General features: G+C 35.1%; 1 protein-coding gene across 1 annotated transcript in view; it reads left to right on the forward strand.

The window, feature by feature from the left end:
- Positions 1-25037, forward strand: part of LOC109045016 (FERM and PDZ domain-containing protein 4-like) — a 50610-nt gene extending 25573 nt beyond the window's left edge. Inside the window, 16 exon segments of the mRNA XM_042731919.1 lie at positions 6376-6485; positions 6488-6526; positions 7052-7154; positions 7406-7451; positions 8681-8785; positions 9352-9459; positions 10018-10149; positions 10234-10353; positions 12651-12787; positions 13916-14042; positions 15015-15104; positions 16039-16221; positions 18018-18138; positions 18487-19458; positions 19766-20836; positions 23530-25037. Of these exon segments, the coding sequence (XP_042587853.1) occupies positions 6376-6485; positions 6488-6526; positions 7052-7154; positions 7406-7451; positions 8681-8785; positions 9352-9459; positions 10018-10149; positions 10234-10353; positions 12651-12787; positions 13916-14042; positions 15015-15104; positions 16039-16221; positions 18018-18138; positions 18487-19458; positions 19766-20836; positions 23530-23534 (3469 nt within the window). The 3' untranslated portion in view covers positions 23535-25037.
- The last annotated feature ends 110 nt before the right edge of the window (positions 25038-25147 follow it).

A 25147-nucleotide genomic window follows, 5' to 3' on the forward strand; every position in this document is an offset into this window, starting at 1 on the left:
CATTTAAAAAAAATATTTTAATATACTTAGAAATAATGCTTTTTTGCACAAGCCATTTTATTTTGGAGTTTTGGGTAACACTTTACTTGAAGCCTTTATGTATAAAGCATTATAGAAGTATTCATAATGTATTGTAATGCATCTTTTCTTAAATAATTGTAACCAAAGCAAAAATGCATTATAATATTTGGAGATCAGCTGTTTGTCATGCGTTTTAATGCATTGCACTTTCTAGTTGTAACAGTGAATAGATAAGTATTATAACTCCGGATACAGTGTTTTTTTTTTTTTTTTTTTTTTTTTGCAAGATCACACAATGCATTATAAACTGCATTAATTCATTGAAATACTTTTGTAATGCATTTTTTATATATATATATATATATATATATATATATATATATAATATATATATATATTATATAATATAAAAAAAATATAAAGGCTGTAAGTGTTACTCTTACTAACTTGGCTCTAACTAACAATAACTGCATTGATATCAATTATGCATCGGGTTTCACGTGTGCTTCAGTCAGTTCCTGTAATGCACAGGATCGCTGCTTATGTTTCAAATGAGGTTTTATAGGAGTTAAGGTGCTGGTTATATAGCCGATAGACTGCTCAAAGAGCTGTAAGAGCGTCTCGCAGTCACCTCACCTGCTTAATTTGATTGGTCAGGTAAGATGAGATGCTGTAATGTCCACCTTCACAGAGACTCCATTAACCAGAAGCATTTAGCGTGAGCTTTTGACCGGAATAATTCATGTAATGCAATCATCGAGCTCTCGCACCTGATCAGATTTGCTCCCTGCCGGTTAATAAAGTCATTTCTCAGCAGCGTTCAGATTGAGTTTTGCATGTTTGCTTTGGCATTTAGTCATGATGTGCTCTTTTGTTCTGCTGTCGTTCACTTCCTGCGAGGGACGTGTGATTTGTGTGTCTTTTGTCTTGTGAATATTTCAGATGAGTCAGTTGAATAAGACAGAATAATGACGTGAGTCATCATCGCTGCATCAAATCAGATGACAGTCAGAGAAATCACTAATAATAATCATCACCACAGATCATTAGTGCTCTATTCACACCGTCAAACAGGTAGAAACAACAGTACATCTGATCTGAGTTGTTCAGCTGCCCATTCAACAAGTTTATAATACTGTAGTTTTCATAGTCATTTTATTTCAAAGCTTTCAAGCACAGTTTAATTTTAGTCAGTTGGAGCTATGGATTTTTTTGGATTATTTATAAGATGTTGTTTAAGGCAAGACACTACTGGCAAAACCAGTCAATTTTGGATTATTTTGCTTCCATAACATGTCTTCTAAGTAGACAGAAAACATCCATAATACACATTTAAGTGTTTATTTTATTGCACTTTATCTCTTTGTATATGCACTGTAGATTTCAACTGCAATACATATTTTAAAGGCTGTTTTCTCAAAAAAGAGCTTTTTCTCTACTTCAACAGCAATTACATACATCAAAACTGAACTGTATTCATGTGTATATTCTGTAGGTTTTTACTGAGGGTTTGTTCATGTAATTCACCTGATTTTATTGCTAATTATAATCATTTTATTTTAATACTTTCAATTTCAGTTTAATTCTAGTCCATTGCATGAATATTTTGGTTTTAGTTTTCATTTCATGGACGCATTTTACATTTTAGCTTAGGTTTTAGTTTGGAATTATACTCATGTTTTGCTCAACCTTCATCTGAGTGCTTAATGTGTAAAGAAGCTATTGCATGACACCATGTACAATTTAAGTGCAACCATCAAAATTATTTAATTTATTTGTGCAAATAAACAACAGTTTTAAACAAGATACATTGCTTCCATGTTAATTTAACATTTGCTATCTGAGACGTCACACAAACACAGGCCAGGTTACTTTATTTTTGTATTTATTTTTGTTTCATTTAATTGAAGTAATTTTGTTTTTCATTAAAGTTTTCCTCTTAGTTTTAATATAAAATATTATCCCAGCTATTCAGTCACCTGTTGATGATTTTATCAACATGAAACACCATTTTAAAGCATAGGCCCTTTCGCACACTTTACGCTGGTCATCAGTGTCCGCAGCACTCAAGACTTTGGGACGCCGGCCATCTATAGCAGCTGCTCGTGGCTGAAGTCAAGGCGATGCATTTCCTGCATCCCATATGTTTTTCGCAGGGCTTTGCATGGCACAAATCCCATTCATATTTTTATCTCAGCTCTCGCCTCACTGCCATCATCCAGCATTAACCTGGATAATTTGATCGTTGCTGCATGAATGCGTTTAATATGCATGTATTTGTTGGATGCATTTATCCAGAGAGATTTACAGTGCGTTTGAGGTATATCTTTATCATGGCTGGATGGTGTGACAGTTTACTTTGCAATGGTAGAAATGTCAATTTGTTCTGCTTACATTCACTTACATATGAGACAGATGAGTAAACATGAAGTAATGTCAAAAATACAGAGCCGGGTGCATCCCAAACGAGTCAAGATGATGTCAAGACTAGTGGAGGAAAAAAAAAAACTTCCAGAATACACATTTATGTGTTTATTTTATTGCACTTTATCTATTTGCACCTGTAGATTCTTTGAGGCCGGTTACATAAAGCCATAAACCAGAATTTACAGTTTTATTTCTATCTATATTCTGAGGACCTTTACTGAGGGGTTTGTTTCTGTATCGTTCAGACTAATTTATGAAACATTTTATTCTTAAAAACATGGTAAAAAAAAATTTTTAATTACAGTGTTTTCTGATTTATAGAGACATAAAAAGAGAAATTTAAAGTTTTCTCTTTAAAAAAACTTTAATTCTATGTCAACAATCAAACAAGAAATTTGAACGTGCTTTGTCCAGTGTTGAGATTTATGCAAATCACTGCATAAATAGTCTAATTTGCAGTGTTATTTTAGTATTGAGATGTTTTTTTTTATTTTATTTTTTTATCCATTTTCATTTTGAAAATTTGTTGCATGCTTTTTGTAATTTTTAGTAGCTGTTTATATATGTGGATGTTTATACATTTGTCTTAATTTACTTTGGTCAAATTGGTCAAAATATGATGACATCTATTTGTATTTTTTAACCATTTCAAACTTTTAAACTTTAAACTTTTAAACCATATCATTTTCACCTATAGTGTCTTGCTTTATATGTTGCAACTTGTTGAATTAATACAGAATATCAGGTGTGTGTGTGTGTGTGTGTGTGTGTGTGTGTGTATGTGTGTGTGTGTGTGTGTGTGTGTGTGTGTGTATCAGCTATTTTGCAAAGACTTGCTTGACTTGAGTAAAAGATTTTGGTCATATCGCCCACTGCTTTTCATCAGTACATGCATTTCTTTGGGAACTGAGTCCTTGATCTTAGTGTTGCACCATCCTAGATTTATTAAACAAACACCTGTTCATGAAGTAATGGCCTTTTACAGATTTGTTGTAGCTGCATTGAGTATCATCTCGTGCAGTGCACACATGACCCCCCCCACACCCTCAAACATCAATAAAAACCAATCGCAGCCCCTCTCGAACATCTTTAAAAAATTACGACAATTACTCGCCCCCCCCCCCAGCCCACTCCATCCAACTACCTTAATTAGCTAACGACGTGCACAGAGCTAACGCTTCACAGACCAACAAATGCCAGATGATATAAAGAGTGAGCAATAGCTGAGAAACTAGCGGCGATTAGATTAGTGAAACGCAAGAGGATGTGATGTAAAGGCCATTTGCTGGTTACCTGAGCGGAACGTGGAAACATAATGCTATTAAATCCACAATCAAATCTTATGCTGAGTGATAAAATACAGATAATGGGACACTGAGCTCCACGTAAGGCTGTGTTTTGTTCAGAGACAGACCATGACGGGAAGCTTTTTTAGCACTGATGCAAGAAAATGAAGAGGTAAAGACATACATTAGGTGTGTAAATCATGCTTTGTGTTTTACTTTACATGCACCTGCAGAAGATGTTCGGAAATGTAGTTTTGTACAAGTATGCATCTTATAAACCAATGCATAGTGTTTCCAGACAAGCTTTATTGCTATTATTCATAAACAATACAAAACATGTGCACTAATTAATTAACTGGGATTGCTTCTGCTATGTATAAGCAAAAATGAATGTCCTCCTGAAATCATTCAAACATGAATTAAAGGCTAAATTAATAAATATTATACATATTCCCACTGTTTTTGACTACAAAATATCATGTTTTACCATTATTAAAAATATAAAAATAAGAAATATATTGCATTAATACTAATGTACTGTAAAAGAAAAATCAATATGACTAAAATACGATTCACACTGTATTTAATTAAAATAAGAAATATATTGCAGCAATACTAAAGTATTGTAAAATGAAAAAAAAAAATTGACTAAAACATGTTTTTTACTGCTATTAAACATAAAATAAGATATATTTCAACATTGCTAATGTACTGTATGTTTAAAAAAGTATGATTAAAATATTAAAAAATTTGTACAATTAAATAAAATATGAATTTTAAAATACAATTTCTGTAATAATACTATTGTACTTAATATTTATTTATTTATTTTTAAATTGTAAAATTATGATGCTAATAATTATGTCTTAATTTCTTCATTCTTCCTTCATTTTTATTCACATTAAACCATGTAGGGATGCACCGAATGTGGAAAAAACATGTTCGGAATTCGGCCTTTGGCCCAGTGTTTCATTTTGTTCTGTTTCTGCCAAGAATTTTCATTTAGGTGCATTCCTAAAACCAAGCTTTTATTTTGGCGGTTTGCCTCAAATGCATATATGCACTGCATGTTTGAGAGTGAAGCGTGGCACTTTGTTTATTTACACACTTGCAGCTCACGATATGGTACACGCTTATTTAATAAAGTCACAGCCTTCATGTTATGACCGTCGCATCAGTTTGTGATATGACTGTCACAATCAATTTTGTTTCAATGTATCATTCAGTCGTACTTAGAAATATGAGAGCGTTCATACACCATCTCCCCTTTTTTCGAGTAAAGTCTGTGCCTTTGCATTCCGTTCTTCTCTTCTTAGATGACGTGAAATGTTGAAGAGTGTGGTGACTCAATTGTACCAGCCAACAGTTTTGAATGATTACAGTGTGTAACTGGGTCATCAACATTTGCAGCAGTTTCTTCACTTGTAGCACTTTTTCCCATCAACCTTTTGTACTAGAAAGTCATTGTTCGCCTCCCACTAAATTATGGTTCCCAGGAGCTTTGAGAACTGTGACAGCCGCAGCATAGATGTTGCCGTGTAGGCCGATCATTTCCACAGCTTTTATTAGGTTTAGTTCCACTGTGTTGTGTCTTAATGGAGAATGCCAAACCTCACATCTCACATGTTGCTGTTCTGAAAGAGGTCAATCAGAGCTGTGTAATCTGGACACCTGAGGAAAACAAGTATATAAAGATGGAAACTGCAAGCTTTCTGCATACTGTATCTTACATGCTGTATCATAAGTCAATTTCTAAGGCCTCTAAATTATCAACACCAATTATCTACTGGACTGAAGCAGCTCGGCTTTACTTGATTCTCCATTAATTATTTTTTAGAAAAATCAGTGAGTCGCAAATCTGTCAATCATCATCGGATTGCATTGCATTATGTTTTGAACATAGTGTATATATAGTGATGACTGATTTAGGCCTATATCATTGTATCCAAGTAGCTGCTATACTGTCATAAAGATCTCTTTGATTTACATTGAATACATCAGAATTTAATAAAAAAAAATTCATATAAATATCAGCATCTGCACTAAATTGCATATTTTTGTTCAGTTTGAGTCTCTGAATAAATGTTTTCCTCCATATTCTCACAATGTCAGACTAGGTGAGCCATAAAAGCCTGATTGTCTTGTTGAAATACCCATAATACCGACACTCCATACACTAAATACTAATTCCATATTTTCTGATAAAATTACCAATGGGTAACACATTTATTGAAAATAACAGAGGCCCTAAGACCGATCCTTGTGGCACGCCATACTTTAATGCCGTTAATTGAGATGATTCCCCATTTAAAAAATAAAGCAGCAATGGTCGTGCAGGTAGGATCTAAATCATCTTAAAGCCTGTCTCTGAATGCCTGTATAGTTTTGTAATTAATCTATTAGTATGTCATGATCTATAGTGTTGAACACCACATCTATAGTGTGGATCAAATAATGATACTCAACAAAAATACACACACAAACTCTATAGAGAGAGAACAGAAAGTAAAACATTCCATTTCAAAAATTATATTTTATTGACTGCTGTTTTGTATGTCAGGCTATACTGGGTTTAAGCAGTCAGTTTTGTGTTCATGTTAACATTGAACTAATTTGATCTTTATCCGCCTCTGTCTTTCAGTCACCTCTCACAGTCAAGTTCTTTGGAGGAAGTGCGTGTTGATGTGGATAAGTTCGTCCCTCCTGCACCGCGAAAGGTGGAAATGAGACGTGACCCGGTGCTCTTCTTTCGCTCAGCGACAAACAACTAGAGGAACGATCGGTTACTCCAGGTATCCCAGCTAACCAAGACTGGTTTTTCTGCATGTATTCATACAATTGAGTCATTTCATACAACATGAGTGTGACTAAGAAACTAGTCAGGAAGCATAAGTCTCTTCTGCTCGCCAAAGCTGCATTTATTTTAACAGTCACAGAGTAAAAAAAAAAAATGTTGAAATATTTTTAGAGTTTAAAATAGCTGTTTCCTATATGAATATATGTTAAATGTAATTTATTGCTGTGATCAAGCTGAATTTTTAGCATCATTACCCCAGTCTTCAGTGTCGCATGATCCTTCAGAAATATTGTCACTTTTGACCAATTTAATGCATCCTTGCTGAATAAAAGGATTAATGCCTCTGACCCTTACCCCAAAACTATTGATCTATAGTGTGTAAAACAAGAAAGGATCATGATAGAAAACATAATGGCCAAATAAAAAGTGCATTATCACGGTGCATCCTGTTCGTTGTTTTAGAAAAATGCATACAGTATAATATACACAAATGTGATGTGTGTTTGTGATGAATGTGCAGGAGGGCCTTCAGAAGGAAAGCTGATCCCAGGAGATGAGATAGTGATGATAAATGAGGAGGCCGTGAGTTCGGCTGCACGGGAACGAGTCATTGACCTGGTCAGGTACTGAACTCCATCAACCAGTTACTGTGTCGCTCTTCATCAACTACATGTGTTTTTCAGCTGAAGTCATTACATGCTGACAGACCAGCAGTTTCTGTCTACAATAACCGTATATACTGTGCTCCCAAAATGAGTATGAATACCCGAGTCAGATGTCTGTCATTGTATTAGATCAGGGTTTTGCTAACAATCCCCGATTCCATCTAGAGAATGTCATATTCTTATTGTCTTTTTTCCATTATTTTTGGCAGAAGTTGTAAGGAGTCCATCATCCTGACTGTGGTGCAGCCGTATCCTGTAAGTCTTCATATTGACTGTAATTTGAGGTTAAATTCTGCAGAAGTCCACAAACTCAATGCAGAAAACATTAATAAAACATTTGCAGATCAGTGTTACTTTTAGTTATTTTATGTTGTTTTATTATCAGTGATATACCATACTACACTACTGTATACTACACTATACTATACTATATTTTTGTTGATGTGTTGAATTTGTTTATTTTTATATTTTATGTTTTTACTTTCATTTTACCTAGTTTTAGTAATTTTGCTTAGGTTTTCTCCTATTTTACTGTAGCTAGTTGCCAAGGCACCAATTTTTGGTTTTGTTGTGATTTTGTCACCTTTCATTAGTTTAAAAATAAAATGTTTTTATAGTTTTTATTAATTTGTATGTATTAGTTTTAATTATTTTAGTTTGTACACATAATTTATTTCAGTTATTTGCCAAGGCACCACTTTTGTTTAGTTTTGTGTATTTTTGTATTTTGTATGTGTGTGTGTATGTATATATATATATATATATATATATATATATATATATGTATATATATATATGTATATATATATATATATATATATATATATATATATATATATATATATATATATATATATATATATATATATATATATATTAGTATAAAAAATGTACCTCAGAAAGTCCAGGAGTTCAGTGATGCCCTGGTGCAGATCTGGTAGGAAATACCCCAGGAAGCCATCCTTTGTCTCATTAGGAGCATACAACCACATGGGGGCCATACAAACTACTGAGTACCATTTTGAGTTGCTGCAAAGAAATTTCAGCAAAATGGACTAGCCTGCTGCATCATTTTCCATTTTGATTTTCGGGGGAGTCTTTGAATTCAGCCCTCTGTAGGTAGATTTTATTTATTTTATTTTTTTCAGCAAATGATGTGGCATCATTTCATTCCTAACACATTACCAAGTTCATAGCTGTATAGATATCCAGCATGATATTTTTCCCCATTGAGATCTGATTTGTTTTCAAAGTGTTCCTTAATTTGTTTTCAAAGTGTTCCACCTAATTTTAACATGTATATAATTTCAAGGAACAAAAGGATTTATTTTTTACGGTTTTAGTTGATGTTAATAACCCTGCTGCGGATTCCATCTGGATCTGCTTATTAGTTTCTGGCTCAGCTCTTAGGCAGAAGATAATGACTTGATAGCATTGATATTCAGTAATATTTCTGCTTTTGTTCCTCTGTTATTCCCATCCAGTCGCCCAAATCTGCCTTCATCAGTGCAGCTAAAAAGGCCAAGTTGAAATCCAATCCGGTCAAAGTGCGCTTTGCTGAAGAAGTCATTATTAACGGACAAGTACCTGTAAGTGAAAAATGACATGTTTTGCTTAAAAAGCATGTCATGGGCTATATCACAGTATTTACAGTTGTTTTAATGTTTTTTTTTTTTAAGTTTAAAGATCCAAATTGTCATTTGCAACCCATTTTACTTACATACTGACATCTCTGAGAGAAACAAACCGAATATTCAGTGAGAAGCACTGTAGGGTTTTGATTATAATCATCTGAGATTGATTGGATTGTGAAAAGTGGACGTTATGCACCAGAATAGAGTCCTGTGATTAGAATAAGAGGATTGATGTCGTCAGCCGGAAAGTGATTTTAGCTCTGGAGCAAATTATTGCATTGTGATGAAAAATTATGAAGACGCACGTTACATAAATCAGTGTTCATTCATACTGTATGTCTTAATTAGTGGCACAACAAGTGGTTAATGATTAAAAATATGCAGCCGCATGTGTTTTATGCTGATATCATCACAGGGATGTGACTCACTGACAGATCAGCGAGCAGATAAAAGCCACTTTAGTTGTGTTATTCATGCAGCTCAGAGATATTAGAAACATGACGGAGTGTTTTCATCCGCAGGAGTCTGTGAAGGATAATTCTCTGCTCTTCATGCCAAACGTCTTGAAGGTGTATCTGGAAAACGGACAAACAAAGTCCTTTAAGTTTGACTGCAACACCTCCATTAAGGTATTTCAGCATTGCAGTATTTACAAATTACTGCTGATGCACCATATCAGCAAAAATAACTGTCGTGCATACATTAAATATGGTGCAATAAAATATTATTGTAGCAAGCAAAATGTATTTGTAAAAGAAATTAATGCTATTGTTGACATTTTTAATGTTACAAAAGATTTCTATTTCAAATAAATGCTGTTCTTTTGAACTTTTTAATTCTTCTGTGAATTCTGAAAAATAAATTTCACCACAGTTTCCACAAAAATAGTGGTCATCACAACATTTTCAATATAATATGATAATAATCAGAAATGTTTCTTGAGCAAATCAGCTTAATAGAATGATTTCTGAAGATCATGTGACACTGAAGACTGGAGTAATGATGCTGAAAATTCAGCTTTGATCACAGACATAAATTACATTTTAACAGATATTCACATAGAAAACAGCTGTTTTAAATTGTAAAAATATTTCACAAATATTTAAAAAACATTTCTAATGACGTTAGCACTATGTCATGTGTTGGCAGTGCTGAACATGAATAACAGATGTTCTTCTGTTTGAAAGGATGTTATTCAGACCCTGCAAGAGAAGCTGTCTATTAAAAGCATTGAGCACTTCTCTTTGATGCTGGAGCACAAGATGGAAGGATCTGCAACAAAGCTTATGATTCTGCATGAGCAGGAGATGCTAACGCAGGTTTGTTTACAAGCAGTTAAATATGATGAGAGAATAGATAGAGTACAGAGAAATTTGATGATGATTTCGTTGATCATTTTTTAGGTGACCCAAAGGCCGGGCTCACATAAGATGAAGTGCTTTTTCCGCCTAAGTTTCCTTCCAAAAGATCCGGTGGATCTTCTCAGGAGAGACGCTGTTGCATTCGATTACCTCTACGTTCAGGTAACATGTCTGTGACGTTCAGCTCAGTTTATGGGTGTTAGTTTTCAGTCTTTTCTCATTCTCTTCCTCAGAAAAAACTCCATATTTTTCAGCCTGATATATCAGAAACCTGTAATGAATTTCTTTCAAAGTTTGTTTGTTAATCAGGTTTAGATTCCACATGTTTGTTCTTCAGTCACTTCATCCAGTGTTTGTGCAATTAGAAGATGCAGTGTAATACAAAATAATCAGCATATGCATGTAAAATTGCATCTGTAAATAGTAAGGAAAGATGTATCGCTTTAAAAGTATATATTGTTAACAATATAGTTGGCGTTAATGCAGTATAAACAGTGAAGCAAAATGTTCTTTGGGATTAATATTCAAGGAACAGTTCACCCGAAAATGAAAACATGCTGAAAATATACTCACTCACATGCTATCCAAGATGTAGAGTTTGTTTCTTCATCAGATTTGGAGAAATTTAGCATTGCATCAGTGTCTCACCAATGGATGCTCTGCAGTGAATGGGTGCCGTCAGAATATGAGTCCAAACAGCTGATAAAAACATCACAATAATCCACAACTTAGACTGCCCTGCTCTCGGTTACTGAAGCCCTGCGACTGGCAAGAGAAGCTTCCAAATCCTCAGTACTCATCTTGATGGATCTGTCTGCTGCTTTTGACACAGTTAATCACCAGATTCTCCTGTCCACCCTCAGAAAGATGGGCATCTCTAGAACCGCACTCCTGTGGTTTAAGTTCTACCTCTCAGATAGGTCCTTCAGGGGGTCTTGGAGGGGTGAGGTTTCTAAGTCACAACTTCTTGCTATTGGGGTTCCTCAAGGCTCAGTGCTTGGACCACTTCTCTTCTCCATCTACATGACGTCACTAGGATCTGTCATTCAGAAGCATGGCTTTTTTCATCTCTGCTATGCTGATGACACTCAACTCTACTCCTCATTCCAACCAGATGATCTGACGGTAGCTGCTCGCATTGCAGCCTGACTGAGTGACATTTCTAGCTGGATGAAGGACCATCACCTTCAGCTCAACCTTACTAAGACAGAACTGCTTGTGGTTCCAGCAAACCCATCGTTTCATCACAACTGCTCTATGCAGCTGGGCTCATCAACCATAACTCCTTCCAGGACAGCCAGAAACCTAGGAGTTGTGATTGATGAACAGTTAAGCTTCACAGACAATAAATAAGCCAAAAGCTTTTGTTCTGCAAGTGAACGGTGCCTTGTGGTGCCATCCCAAAGAGGTTCAAAATCACTCTTACAGACCTTTTACTGGACTGTGCCTAGCTGGAGAACACAAATTAATATATTCTTTGTTCCATAGAGTATCAGCGTACATAAACAATGTATGCTATTCTGTGTCAGCAGAATTGTTGAATAAAGTCATTATTATTCACACCACTCCAGTCCATCAGTTTTTTTTTTGCACGCAAAAAATATATTTTAGAATATATTCTCATAGCTTCATAAAATTACGGTTGAACCACTGATGTCACACAGATTATTTTAAGGATCTCCTTGTTACAGTACGTTTCTGAGCCTCAATCGTGTAAGGATCCTTGCCGTTTATGGGAGGGTCAGAGAGCTCTCAGAATGCATCAAAATATCTTAATTTGTTATCTGAAGATGAAAGAAGGTCTTATGGGTGTGGAACGACATGAGGGTGAGTAATTAATGACAGAATTTTCATTTTTGGATTAACTATCCCTTCAACATCTTGAGAAGAGAAAAAAAATTCTGCCTGTTTATAAGAAACAAATCCATCATCAAGTGGATAATCCATAATAACCCTTCCTCCAGTGAAAAAGTCCATCTCCTGTTGTCTTTCACAACAAAACATATTTGTTTAGAGCTGTTTTGGCTTGTTAACGCCGCTTGATCTGTGCAGATTTCTCTCCTGATTCAAAACACTTTTTCACTGGAGGAGGTGTTATTATGGATTATGGAATCATATTTTAGTTAAACATCTTAATGATGGATTTGTTTCAGCTTGTGTCTTCTCCAGATGTTAACTGATGGACTGGAGTGGTGTGGATTACTTGTGGATTATTGTGATGTTTTTATCAGCTGTTCGGAATCTCATTCTGACGGCACCCATTCACTGCAGAGCATCCATTGGTGAACAAGTCTCCAAATCTGAAGAAGAAACAAACTCATCCTAAAGTTGAATGAATCTTCAGCAGACTTTCATTTTTGGCTGAACTGTTCCTTTCAGTATGTCATGTCTGAGAGAAAGGTTATGTCTGCTAAAGCACACTGTGTATTAATTCTGGTTCTATGCTCGTCGGAATGCAGAGCTGTAAGGATGTGGTGCAGGAGCGTTTCGGCTCTGAGCTCAAATATGACACTGCGCTTCGCCTGGCTGCTCTTCAGATGTACATCCTGACGCTCAGCACCAAACAAACGCAGAAAGTCTCGCTGAAATACATCGAGTGAGTGTTCAACATTTATGTCTATGCTCACAATTAAAGGAGTAGTACAGACAACTGTTAAAATTGGTTTTATACTTGTCTTCATGTGGTTCCAAACTTGTATGGAGTTGATTTTCTTTTCCTTTTTTTTTTGTCCCTGTGGAACACAAAAAAACTTAATTTAGTCTTCATGCTGATTTTTTTTCTGCGCAGTGAATGTCAAACTCTCTAAAGGAAAAAAATGAAAGTAGTCCATATGCACAAACAGGCATTACAGAAATTTACTTTACTTCTCAAGCACTTAAAATTTGTTAAAGATTAAATTTCATTAAATCATATAACTTCATTCAAGTAGACTTGGAACATAGTCAGGGTTATTATAGTTAACTAAAATGAAAATTCTAAATGTTTTTGTACATAAAACTAAATAAACTAAAAATTAAAATAAATAAAATATAAATATAAATAAAATATATAAATACATATATATATATATAATTCAGCTAGTTGAATATTTCTTATTTTAATTTAATTTAACTTGATGTGCTAAAATAACTAGAGCTGAAATAATAAAAATATTAAACTAAGAAAGAAAATTAAAAACTAAAAGAAAAAAAATATTAAAACAAAATTACAAAAACAAACAAAAAATTATAAAAACTAATAAAATTTAATGAAAATGTAAATTAAAACAGAAGATACATGACTGTTTTTCTCAGGCTTTTTGGTCTTTTATGTAGAGAAACCTTTGCTGTACACTAAAAAAAAAAAGTTTTTCACCCAGAAATTGCTAGTAAAGTCCACAAAGAATAAAAAAGGCAAGTAACACTGAATTAGATGTGAAATTCTGAAGTACACAAAAGACTGATTGAATTTTCTTGAAAAAATGCACTCCAGTAATCTTTATTTTAAAACTTTATTTTATTTTTTCATTTATAAATATTTTTCACATTATATGGACAGCAGAAGCTCAAATGTTTTCCTAACCTTAATTTGTGTTTCACCAAAGATCTGATCTGCATGAGGGCGAGTGAAAAGTTTCTGGTGGCGGTTCCTTTAAATGAGAAGAAAAGATGAAAGGCGTTTGACTGTTGCGAAGAGCGTTTGAATTCAGCGTGAAAGCTCTTGTTTCACGCCGTGTCTTTATAGAAAGGAGTGGGGTCTGGCGCAGTTTCTGCCTCCAGCGGTTCTGTCCAGCATGAAAGAGAAGAACATCAAGAAAGCGCTCACACACATCCTGAAAACCAACCAGAACCTGGTGCCTCCTGGCAAAAAGGTGAAGAAACTTACACAGCTTGATGTACATATGAAAAGTGGAATTAAAATTCATCTTTTCAGCTGCCTTTGAAAAAAGATTTTTCACGGTTTAGGATTTTTCACAACAGCAGCACCAGTCAAATTTCATGAGCTATCACAGCAAAGAATAATACTGTATGTTGTTGAATATAACACTATTTATTTACAATTTATTTAAACGTTTTTGGCATATACAAACATATATCAATAGACCTTATAGTTAAATATATAAATAGTATATTTTTATTTATTTATATATATATATATATATATATATATATATATATATATATATATATATATATATATATATATATATATATATATATATATATATATATATATCACTTGTACAAGCATAGATATTCTATGCTATTAGTGCTGTCAAACGATTAATCGCAATTAATCGCATCCAAAATAAGTTTTTGTTTGCATAACGTGTGTACTGGTGTATATTTAATACACACACACACCCATACATTATATATTTAGAAAATATTTGTTTTTACATGTGTGTATATATTTATATTCTTATAATATATTCAGCTATAACAAGTTAGTTCTAATGTATGTTTATGCATGTTATTTATAATTATATTTATATCTGCTTATATACAGTATCATACTGAATATGCTAAAATATATATATATATATATATATATATATACACTGTATATGTGTGTGTATGAGATATAAGCAGATATTAAATTACATTAAAATGTCGTAAACAATCAGATATAATGTACTGCATTGTATTTTATGTTATGGTGCATTGCGCTTTTGTATTTCGATAAAGCATCTTGTGAGCATAGTCTGTCTTTGCAAATAAACCTAGTTGAACTTGTTTTTCCCAGAGGTACATATTCAAAAAGAAGAAGAAAGAGTGCTCTGTTTCTGTGATTTACACTTTCTGTTCCCTAATTCTGCCGGGATTTGTGCTGTGTGTTGAAGCTGACGGCGCTGCAGGCGAAGGTCCACTACCTGAAATATCTGAGTGATCTCAGGCTGTACGGAGGACAAGTGTTCAAGTCCACGCTGGTCGTAAGTGCACAGACACACATTCACAGAGTCATCACAACAGCAGCTGAGGCTTTCAATGCAGATCCAGAGCGTCAGGTGTATTTCAGAATAAATATGAAGTTTTTTTTTTTCTAGTTTTGCTGCTTTTTATTTTAAGAAAAAATATTTTAAATGTTTTCAATTAAATTTATTTTTAAATGTAAAGAAAATAGTTTCTTAGAAAATAGTTTCTAGCATAAGTATGTTTTAAGTTTTGCTGTTATTTCTGTTTTGTAATAAATATGATTTCTAATAATTTTATTTTTGTTAAATATAAAACTAAACAAATCAAAGATTCACACTATATTTTCATTTAACGTGAACTTTTTTTAATTATGCTGTTCTATTTTGAAAAGGGAACTTGATTTCTATTTTTTTTGTTAAATAACATTATAAACAAATTAATAATCATTAACACTTTTTATTTTCTAGCATGTGAGGTCATGATTTTTGTTTTTTCATTTTGCAGTTCTATTATTTTGTTTAGTAAAGATACATTTCTATTTCTAATGATTTATAAAGATTTTCTTGTTAAAAATTTAATTCTAAACAAATAAAAAATTATTCCACAGTATTTTCATTTTCTAGTAATATTTTTCATATGATTTCTATATAGATTTTTGTATCTTTTTACATTTATTTTAAGTTTTGCTGCTATTCCTGTTCAGTAAAGAGAACGTTATTTCTAATGATTTTATTTTGTTAAAAAATACATATGCTATTTGCCATATTTTGAGTTGATAGATCAAGGATAAATATTTTTTACTGAGCACTGCAAACATTATAGAATTCACATTTACATATACTCCCCTCTATTATAAAATCCAAAGTAATAATGAAAATGTATAGTTCTAGTACATTAGCTGAAGGCATTTGAAGCCGCTGTAGTCAACTCGCTGTATTTGTGATCTGACAGCAAGGAGAGAAACACACGGAGGTGACGCTGCTGGTGGGGCCGCGCTACGGCATTAGTCACGTCATCAACACCAAAACCAACCTGGTGGCGCTGCTGGCCGACTTCAGCCACGTCAACCGCATTGAAATGTACACGGAGGACGAAAGAAACGTGCGAGTGGAGCTTCATGTACTGGATGTTAAGGTGCAATGGAGAAAAAAATAATTTGTTCGCAGAAAGCATTTGTTTCAATATTTTCCCAATAAAACATTTTGAGTGCATTACCACAGCTGAATTGCATAACAGTATGGAGGACGACTTACCTTTTATTCCGAATCCCTTTCACCTTGTTGTGATAATAAAATCATGAATTAATAATTCATATTTACAATTACATGCGTCACTTTATAAAACCGTTAAGTCAGTATGCAATATGTAAAATTTGTTACTTTGCGTGTGTGAACTAAATCAATATTGCATGGCAGATTATTTTGACTTAATATTGATAAATTTGAACTATTTATTCACTATTTACCACATGTATTACTGTAGTGTTAATGACACATAACAATTCAACATCCCTTTATCCAATGCTTATATTGAAAATATGAATTAATAATTCATAGTTACAGACACTTACATGCTTCATTTTATAAACCCATAAATAAATGGAATAGAAAATATAAAACAACAGTTGTATACAATATTAAAGACACATAACAATTCAACATGCCTTTTATTTAAAGCTTATTGTGAAAATGTGAATTAATCATTTATATTTACAGACATTTGAATGCTTCATTTTATAAAACAGATAGTTAAGTCAGTAAATGCATATTTAAAATATAAATTATTGATAAATGAAAACTATGTATTGACCATTTACCACATGCATTTCACCAATTGTATACAATATAAAGAACAATTCAACATCCTTTTTATCCAATGCTTATTATGATAACATGAATTAATAATTGACAGTTACTGACATTTGCACGTTTCATTTGGTAAAACAGATAACGAACTGTATTACCTAGCAGATTGTTTTGATTATTAATAAATTATTGATAAATACTATTTGCTGACTGTTTACCACATGCATTACACCAGTTGTATATAACACATTGTTCAACATCCCTTTCATCCAGTGCTTATAAAGAGAATATGAATTAATAATTCATAGTTACTGACATATGCATGCTTCATTTTCTAAAACATATGTCAATACATGCAGTACATTAAGTTTGCAACATTGCTTTGCAAGCGTGAACTAAAAACTGTTAATAGTAATGAATGTAACTATTTATTGAAAAACAGCTTTAGCAGAGGCTACGTATTTTTTATTTATTTTTATTTTTTTACTGGGATACTCCACCCCAAAATGAAAATTGTCATTAATCACTTACCCCCATGTCATTCCAAACCTGTAAAAGCTTTGTTCATCTTCGGAACACAATTTAGGATATTTTGGATGAAAACAGGGAGGCCTGTGACTGTCCCATAGACTGCCAAATAAATAACAGTGTCAAGGTCCAGAAAAGTATGAAAGACATTGTTAGAATAGAACTATTGTCCTGCCATCAGTGGTTCAACCGTAACGTTATGAAGCGACGAGAATGATTTTTGTAAGCAAAGAAAACAAAAATAACGACTTTATTCAACAGTTCCTTTGTCAACAGTCTCCTTTGTGTCTCTCCATATCACCGTATGCTGCGTATGCTCTTCTGTATCATCCTTGTGACGCGGATGATACAGAAGAGTATACACAGCATACAGTGATGAAACAACATGGGAGTAAGGGATTAATTACAAAATTTTCATTTTGGGGTGGCGTATCCCTTTAAGAGCAATAAGTTGCTCAAGAACATTTGTTACTGTAAATTTACCTCCACTAAGTTTTAGTTCCACTAAAATCATTTAAACTGCACAACCTCCCATAGCTTACTGCTGTATTTACTGATTATTTATGCATTTCTTCTGCAAAATATTTATTTTTGTAGCCCATCACACTTATAATGGAATCCAGTGACGCTATGAACCTGGCGTGTTTGACTGCTGGTTATTACAGGCTGCTGGTCGATTCACGGAGGTCCATCTTCAACATGGCAAACAACACTGCAGGTAAGAGCATGTACATGAACTAAACAATATAATAATTCATTTGTCAGCTTGAAATATTATTTATTTATTAAGGCAGTGGTAAATTAACTTATTATACTTCATCAACACTTCCGTTTTTTGTTAATTAAGAGTTTGAAAACAACCAGCTTTGTCATTTACAGACAGATATATTTTGGCAAATATAATGGAATATTTTTGGCCAATATTTGGAATATTACATTGGACCATGGGGGTAATTTGAATCAAAAAGTTTAAGAATCACCTTATTTAAATAGTTTTGTTGTGAATCTGATACTTTAATAACATGCTAATATTTGCGTCTTCTACTTTTTTTTGTTTACGCCTAAGGACAAGACTTGAGGGTCAAGCACAACTACCAAGCAATCGACTGGAATTACGGTTCCTGCAGTGCATGTGATGAGCCCCACCCTGAATACGCCATCTGTGGGCGAAGAGAGTTTGAAATTTCCCCCACTGTCTCCGAAATGCACCAGTTGCAACATCGCATGTATGCGGACGAGAAAGCTGAGCGGGCGAGCAGAGCAAGCCACATGCATCCTCAGCCCTACTTCAGTGTCCCAAAAGGCAAACCTCAAGAGTCGCCCAGAAGCGCCAAGGTGTCCTTTATATTCGGCGATCCTCCGCTGGACTCTGTGAACCCTCAGAACTTGGGATACCAAAGACTGATGGAGGACATCCCAGAAGTGCTGGAGGAGCACCGGTACATGTATGCGCAACAGAAAGACTACAAGCCGCTGGAAGCATCACTGGAGGTCGATGGCTTCCAGTATGGTTCCCACATGGTCTATGGCGACGCTAAGATTTTTGGTACGACTGAAGGCATCGAGGAGCCTTTGCTGCGTGATATCTGCTACGCAGAGACTACAGATGACGCAGAGGACGACGATGACATTAGTTGTGAGGAAGACATGATGATGATGATGATGGGGGAGATAAAGGACAAGGCGAACTCTCTCCTATCACTCTCAGAATCTAGCGATGACATTATTGACCTCACTTCACTTCCGCCGCCACCAGAGGGTGATGACGAGGAGGATAGTGATGACCTGTTGCAGTCTCTAAACTTGGCGATAGCCGCTCCGCCGCCAGGGTTTAGGGATAGTTCGGATGAAGATGATCACCAAGAGCGAAAAGGCTTAAAAAACGACATTCCTGTGTCGCTGATCGATTCGGTTCCGACGCAAGTGGCCAGTGGGACCGAGGAAGTGTTCAATGACGCCGTTGTCTCCACACTACAAGCTCTGGAGGCCTTGGCGGCCTCTGAGGAACAGTCTCATCCACAATCGGACAATAGTTCAGGTTCTTACACTATTGTAACGTTTATTCATTGACGTTGACTGTCCAGCCATTCCTTTATTTTGGTTTTGTTTCTCCGTATTCCATTGTCTTCAATGCAAACCCCATGTATTCCGTGTGCATTTGTTTTATTAGAAATGTAATTGTGATCTAATTATGATTTGTGGTTCATTTTTGTTCATGTATTTCATTATTTATGTTCTTATTTGTTGCATTTCATAACCTTCAACGTTTTGTACAAATAAACTATTTTAAAGTATACGTGTGTATGGTGTGATGGCTAAAATGTTTGTCTCTTTGTGACACACAGGTGTAGAAATATCTCGGTCCTTTAGCCCCGAGTCATCTTCTGATTCTGGGAATGAGACAAATTCGTCTGAAATGACGGAGAGCTCAGAGCTGGCCGCAGCTCAGAAACTCTCTGAAAACTCTCTGAAAATGTTAGTAGCCACAGCCGAAGGGTACCAAACTCTAGCCGAAGAGGAGACTGAGTTTCGGTTGGTGCCGTGTGAGGTCCGGGTGTCTCTAGATGACTCCCAGTCCGCCGCGGTTGCCAATCTCTGTTCGGACCACTTTGAGATGGAGCCAGAAACAATGGAAACCAAGTCGTTGACGGACTACTTCAACAAAATGCACAGGGACATGGTGATGGGAATGTCGCAGGGGAAGATCGAGGAGCAAGATGGTGGGATGAAATTGAGTGCCCAAGCGGAAGCCCGTCAGATGAACATCACAGAATCAGAGGATCTTGTTGGAATGTACAACAATTTCAGTGGACGAGATTCCCAGCGTTCAGGTCCCTTTGACTTGGAGAGGATGTCTTATGCGTTTCAAGAAAGCAATCAAAGATTGCATATGATTCTGAATAATAAATCTGAAGAGCACATTTACTCTGAGGTGGTTGGCGATGTTGGGCCATTGCATGCAGACAGGGTAACGCAAAAAGCCAGTTTGAAGGACTCGATGGACTTGAACACAAGTTCCCCCGCCAAAGAACAATTTATGACTGAACGAGCCCGGAATGAACATCAACAGAGCAAAGCAGCTTCTTCCGAACAAGAAGTGACACGGTTATACGAGTACCACTTGTCCAAAAGGATGTCGTCTTTACAGAACGAGGGAATTCATTCCCTGCAGAGTTCCCAGTGTTCGTCCATCGATGCCGGCTGCAGTACGGGAAGCAGTAGCTGCGTGACGCCAATGGACTCTCCCCTGTGCACGGTGGATAGTGTCCATCTGCATGGAGAGTCCTCTATGAAAGGTCTCGGATATACAAATCAGAAAGTAGATGGAACATTTTCACGGAAGAACCACGGACAGGCTGGCCAAGAGTCAGGCCGAGAGGGATGCCAAAGATTGCCCAAGATCAGAGAAACTACAGGTACTGCAAGCTTGAAAGTTTAACTTGTCAAATGTGATATTTAACTAACCTAATGGCATCGTTATCCATCTGTTCATTTTTGCTATGTAGAAACTGCAAAGCTTGTCCATGTGGAGTTAGAGACTCACATTGTTGGTCAGCAGCATTTTTCTACAACATGGAATCAGGTTTTTATTTGGGTTTTGATCAACTAAAACAATATCCTTTCATATCAAAGTGAAACCTATTTCTATGTAAACATGCATTACAGTTATTAAACAATTATTTGCGTAAGTATTCACCCCCCACCCAGTAAATGTCAGGATTTAGTAGTTTAACCTTGAGTCTGTGTTACAGTGTAGTTCACAGTTTAACTTCAAATTTGCATGAAGATGTTTTTCCCGCCAATCATCTTATCAGAAATGCTTAGGCTCAGTCAGGTTACATGAAGGCCATGCAACATTAATTCTCTAAGGTCAGGTCTAGGTCAAGTTACACCAGCTGTTTTAGGTTCTTTCTTAAATTGAAATGTATATTCCACATTAGAGCCTTAGTAACTACTAGTTAGTTTGTAACAAAGCCTATACTTTGTTTGCACCATTTTAATTTTTTACAGAGGCAGAACATAGCTAGTAGGTGGTCAGCTCTCCTTAAAGTAATGCATATGGAATAATATGATTCTCAGTGATAAAAATGGTAAAAATAAATTTCCACTGAAATATGATACTACTTAATCATTAAACTTTACTTGAAATTAATAAGAATAAAAAAATAAACACTTATACAAAAAGGCACAAATTACAGTATTTTTTGTAGATCAGGTTTGTGATGAAGAGCCATTAAAAAGAGATTTATTCAAATAATGTTTTCTCTCTTGAAATGTAAACAAGTCTAAATGTCAATGTCTGAATGTCAATGTTATCATATACTGTACTGTATGTCTAAAGGATTGAAGTTTGTCAGGTAAAACAACAGCTTATCAATCTGATATTTTATTCCAACCGTTACTCCTGGTTGGAGGCTTCCCTAAATATTGTTTATGAATGGTTGTTTCAACTAAATTAAAAGGTGCAAGGGAAAAACATTTAGTAAGTTGTAACTTAGTACTCCTTTGTTAAAACTAGGGTAAGCTGTGACTTGCACCCAGATGGTGCAACTGGCCCCTAAACTCTTGACCACTAAAGGACATAAATGTTGTTGTTTTGAAGACATTCCTTTGTATCTTTGGATTTATGCTTGGGGTCTCGCTGTGGGTCTTCCTTGAGTTTCAGGTGTCTTGCTGACTCCTATATTTTGCTCCATTCATTTGGCTCTCCAGCCTCAAAACCTTCACATTCACTGTGGAGATGGTGTATTTTTTGATTATTCATTAAAATGTTGTTTAGTCGGATAGATTAGTCTTCTGGCATATCTGTATCCAAAATATTGCATGACGTTTTTTAACAGAAGCTTCTTTTCAGCGGCAGCAGCAGTTGCTATTTGCAGAGTCTGGAGCTTGTAACATTGGTCTCTTGGTGTCCTCCCTCATCCGTCTCCTCCTTGCACGATGACGCACCATTTGAGGACGCCCTGCTCTTGAGGCATTTACTGCTGTGTCGTATTTTCCCCATTTCTTAATTATTGATTTAACGGCTACTCCAATGGACGCTCAATGACATGGAAATCCCTGCCTGGTGTTTTTCAATTACTGTTTCATAGAGCTGCATGTGTTTTTTTTTTTTGTTGTTGTTGTTTTTTCTGCATGGTCTTCCACAGTGCTGACTCATTTATGCTACAATCAACTGAATGTCCTTGAGTACACAAAAACTATTAAACTAGTTATGTGACGTACAATAAAAAGGTTGCACCAGTGATGAATTCTGACATTTCATTAAAAGGGGGTGAATACTTATGGCAACCTGTTATAAAAGGGGATGAATACTTATGCTAATTATTATAGATTACTTACGTAGAGATGTATTTTCACTTTTTTTTCTGTTGACCAGATTTTGTACTTTGATTCAATGCAGTAAATCAACAACAATGAAAAAGTCCAAGGGGAGGTCAATACTATTTATAAGCGTTGTCATTTAACTTAAAGTAGATAAACTGCAATTTAAAGGGTATTTCAGCAAAAAGTAAAATTATCATTTACTCATCTGTCAAAAAAAAATACACCCAACAATAATGTTAACAAAAAAACACCCCCCTCCACAACATTAAAAAAAAAGTAATCAACAATACTTTGTTTACTTTTAGTACAATATTGAAAAGTAGCTACATTTAAGGGTGCAGTGTTTTGTGTTGTGAAAATAGCTGTGCAAATGAATTTAATTGAGGTTTAATATTGATTAAAAGTGAAAATATTCATGCTTTAGAGTCAGTGTGTGCTGTAATTCTGCTAAAAAAAAAAAGGCAGATTGCAATTCTATACAGTACCATTAGTGGCACAGACATGGATCACTTCACCTTCAAACCAGGAATTACTAATTTGCAGATTTTATGTTTTAGGATGCTATTAGAATATCCTGATTTGGAACATTATGCCTTGTGTAGAACATTTCCAAAGTATCCTGCCCAGGCTTATCATTGACGTCATTCATTTCAGTCATTACCTTATCATGCCGAATCAGGATGAGCAGGAACTTTAAAGGGGATTTCAGATATCCAGAAGCATGAAATTATGAGACAGAATACTGGCCGACTAATTTATCCCTCTCTTTTTCCTCCCCCAGTGTAGCATGCTGCAGATGGAGATAAAATGGAAGAATCGTCGTCTTCTCTCACGATATGTCCATATTCATCCATAGCACAGTATCCTATGTGCCAAACCAGAGGTGATCGGAGGTCTTGAATGCTTCCCTGTTTATTCTTGCACTTGGCCTCAAATGACCCCCGCTCTGGTTGCCTCAGGGAGGCAGAAAAGAAATCTTAATAAGACAACTATTGGCTCAGGGAGCATTGACACTTTTTATGGAAACTGGTTGTAATCACCCAATCAACTCTTGAAAGAGCTGATTATACAACACTGTCATTCCCAAAGTCAACATGAAACTCAAAACCCATTTGGCTTCCATAATGTGACATATTGGATCCGCCAGAACTGGATTGTGAAAAGTAGGCATTTTGTGCCAGAATGGTTGGAGGGAAGGAGTTGGAATGACACAAATGTGCATTAAGAAAGTAAATGGGATAACATTTTGATTTCTTGTTGACTTTAATCTTCTGAAATGGAAGCGAATGGCAGATGGTTTGACGCACAGAAAACATGTTTAAGACAACAAGCATTGGAAAAAGGCAAGTCCATCTCCTGATTCCTTTGGACGACACACAATCCAGGCATAAGAAATGTGCATTGCTCTGAGAAATTCTTGCACTGGTCACTTAATGTCTCTTTTAGCCACATTCTCTAAGACTGCATGTGCGGGGCTTTTATGCTCTGAGGATATTTAAGCAGCAAAAGGACATTTCGAAGCGCTAGTTGGAGCAATTCTGTAAATCACTTTATTTACTTTGCGTGGAGGCTTTGGAAAGTTATTTTGATGACCAAAGCTATACTACATTTGCATTCAGTACGCTGTTATTTGGTTGCAGCAATGGCCATATGTTGAAAATCACTGCTTTAATTTAGCCAAAGCCATATGATATCATGCATATTGTACGTTTGTCATGAAAATCAAGATAATCCGGCCAATGCGATCCACTGTGATAACAGTGCTTGTATATATTTTGTGTAATATGTAAAATGGAAAGGAAGTATTCTACAATACATAGAATTTTTAAAAGCCAATATATATCACAGCACCTGATAGATACATCCATTTTGTTCCATGTGTTTATTTTAGTCTTTATACCAGAAGAGCTTCACATTCAAAAATAAGATCAATTTAAGCCACTATATGACCTGTAAACTGTAATTCTGTTCTCAACTTGCACTGTTTCATTTGCTGTTCTTATTTGACTGGCTAATGCATACATTTACTTAAACAATTTAAAGTCAACGTTAAGCATCTTTCTCAATCCATTTTAACTACTGTCATCTGCTGTATTTCCCAGTGTAATGTCTTCAAGAAAAGTGTAGAACAGTATTTTATCCATGATTTGCTGGAGAGAGTGGCTGATAAATCGTTTTTGAGGTGGAATAAGTTACCACATTTTTGTTTTTTATTATTTATTTAGAATAACAAGCACTTAAGAATTGTTCACAGTAAGACCAGGAAATAAATTTAAGTAAATAGGTCCATTCTGATTTCATGCTGACTTTAAATAATAATCGTAATGTAGTTTATTTGAATCATCTTCATTAAATATTTCAACTTGAAAACTGTGATCTCATGCTGTCTTTCTTTTCTT

This window comes from Cyprinus carpio, chromosome B9, assembly GCF_018340385.1.
Source record: "Cyprinus carpio isolate SPL01 chromosome B9, ASM1834038v1, whole genome shotgun sequence".
Taxonomy (NCBI): domain Eukaryota; kingdom Metazoa; phylum Chordata; class Actinopteri; order Cypriniformes; family Cyprinidae; genus Cyprinus; species Cyprinus carpio.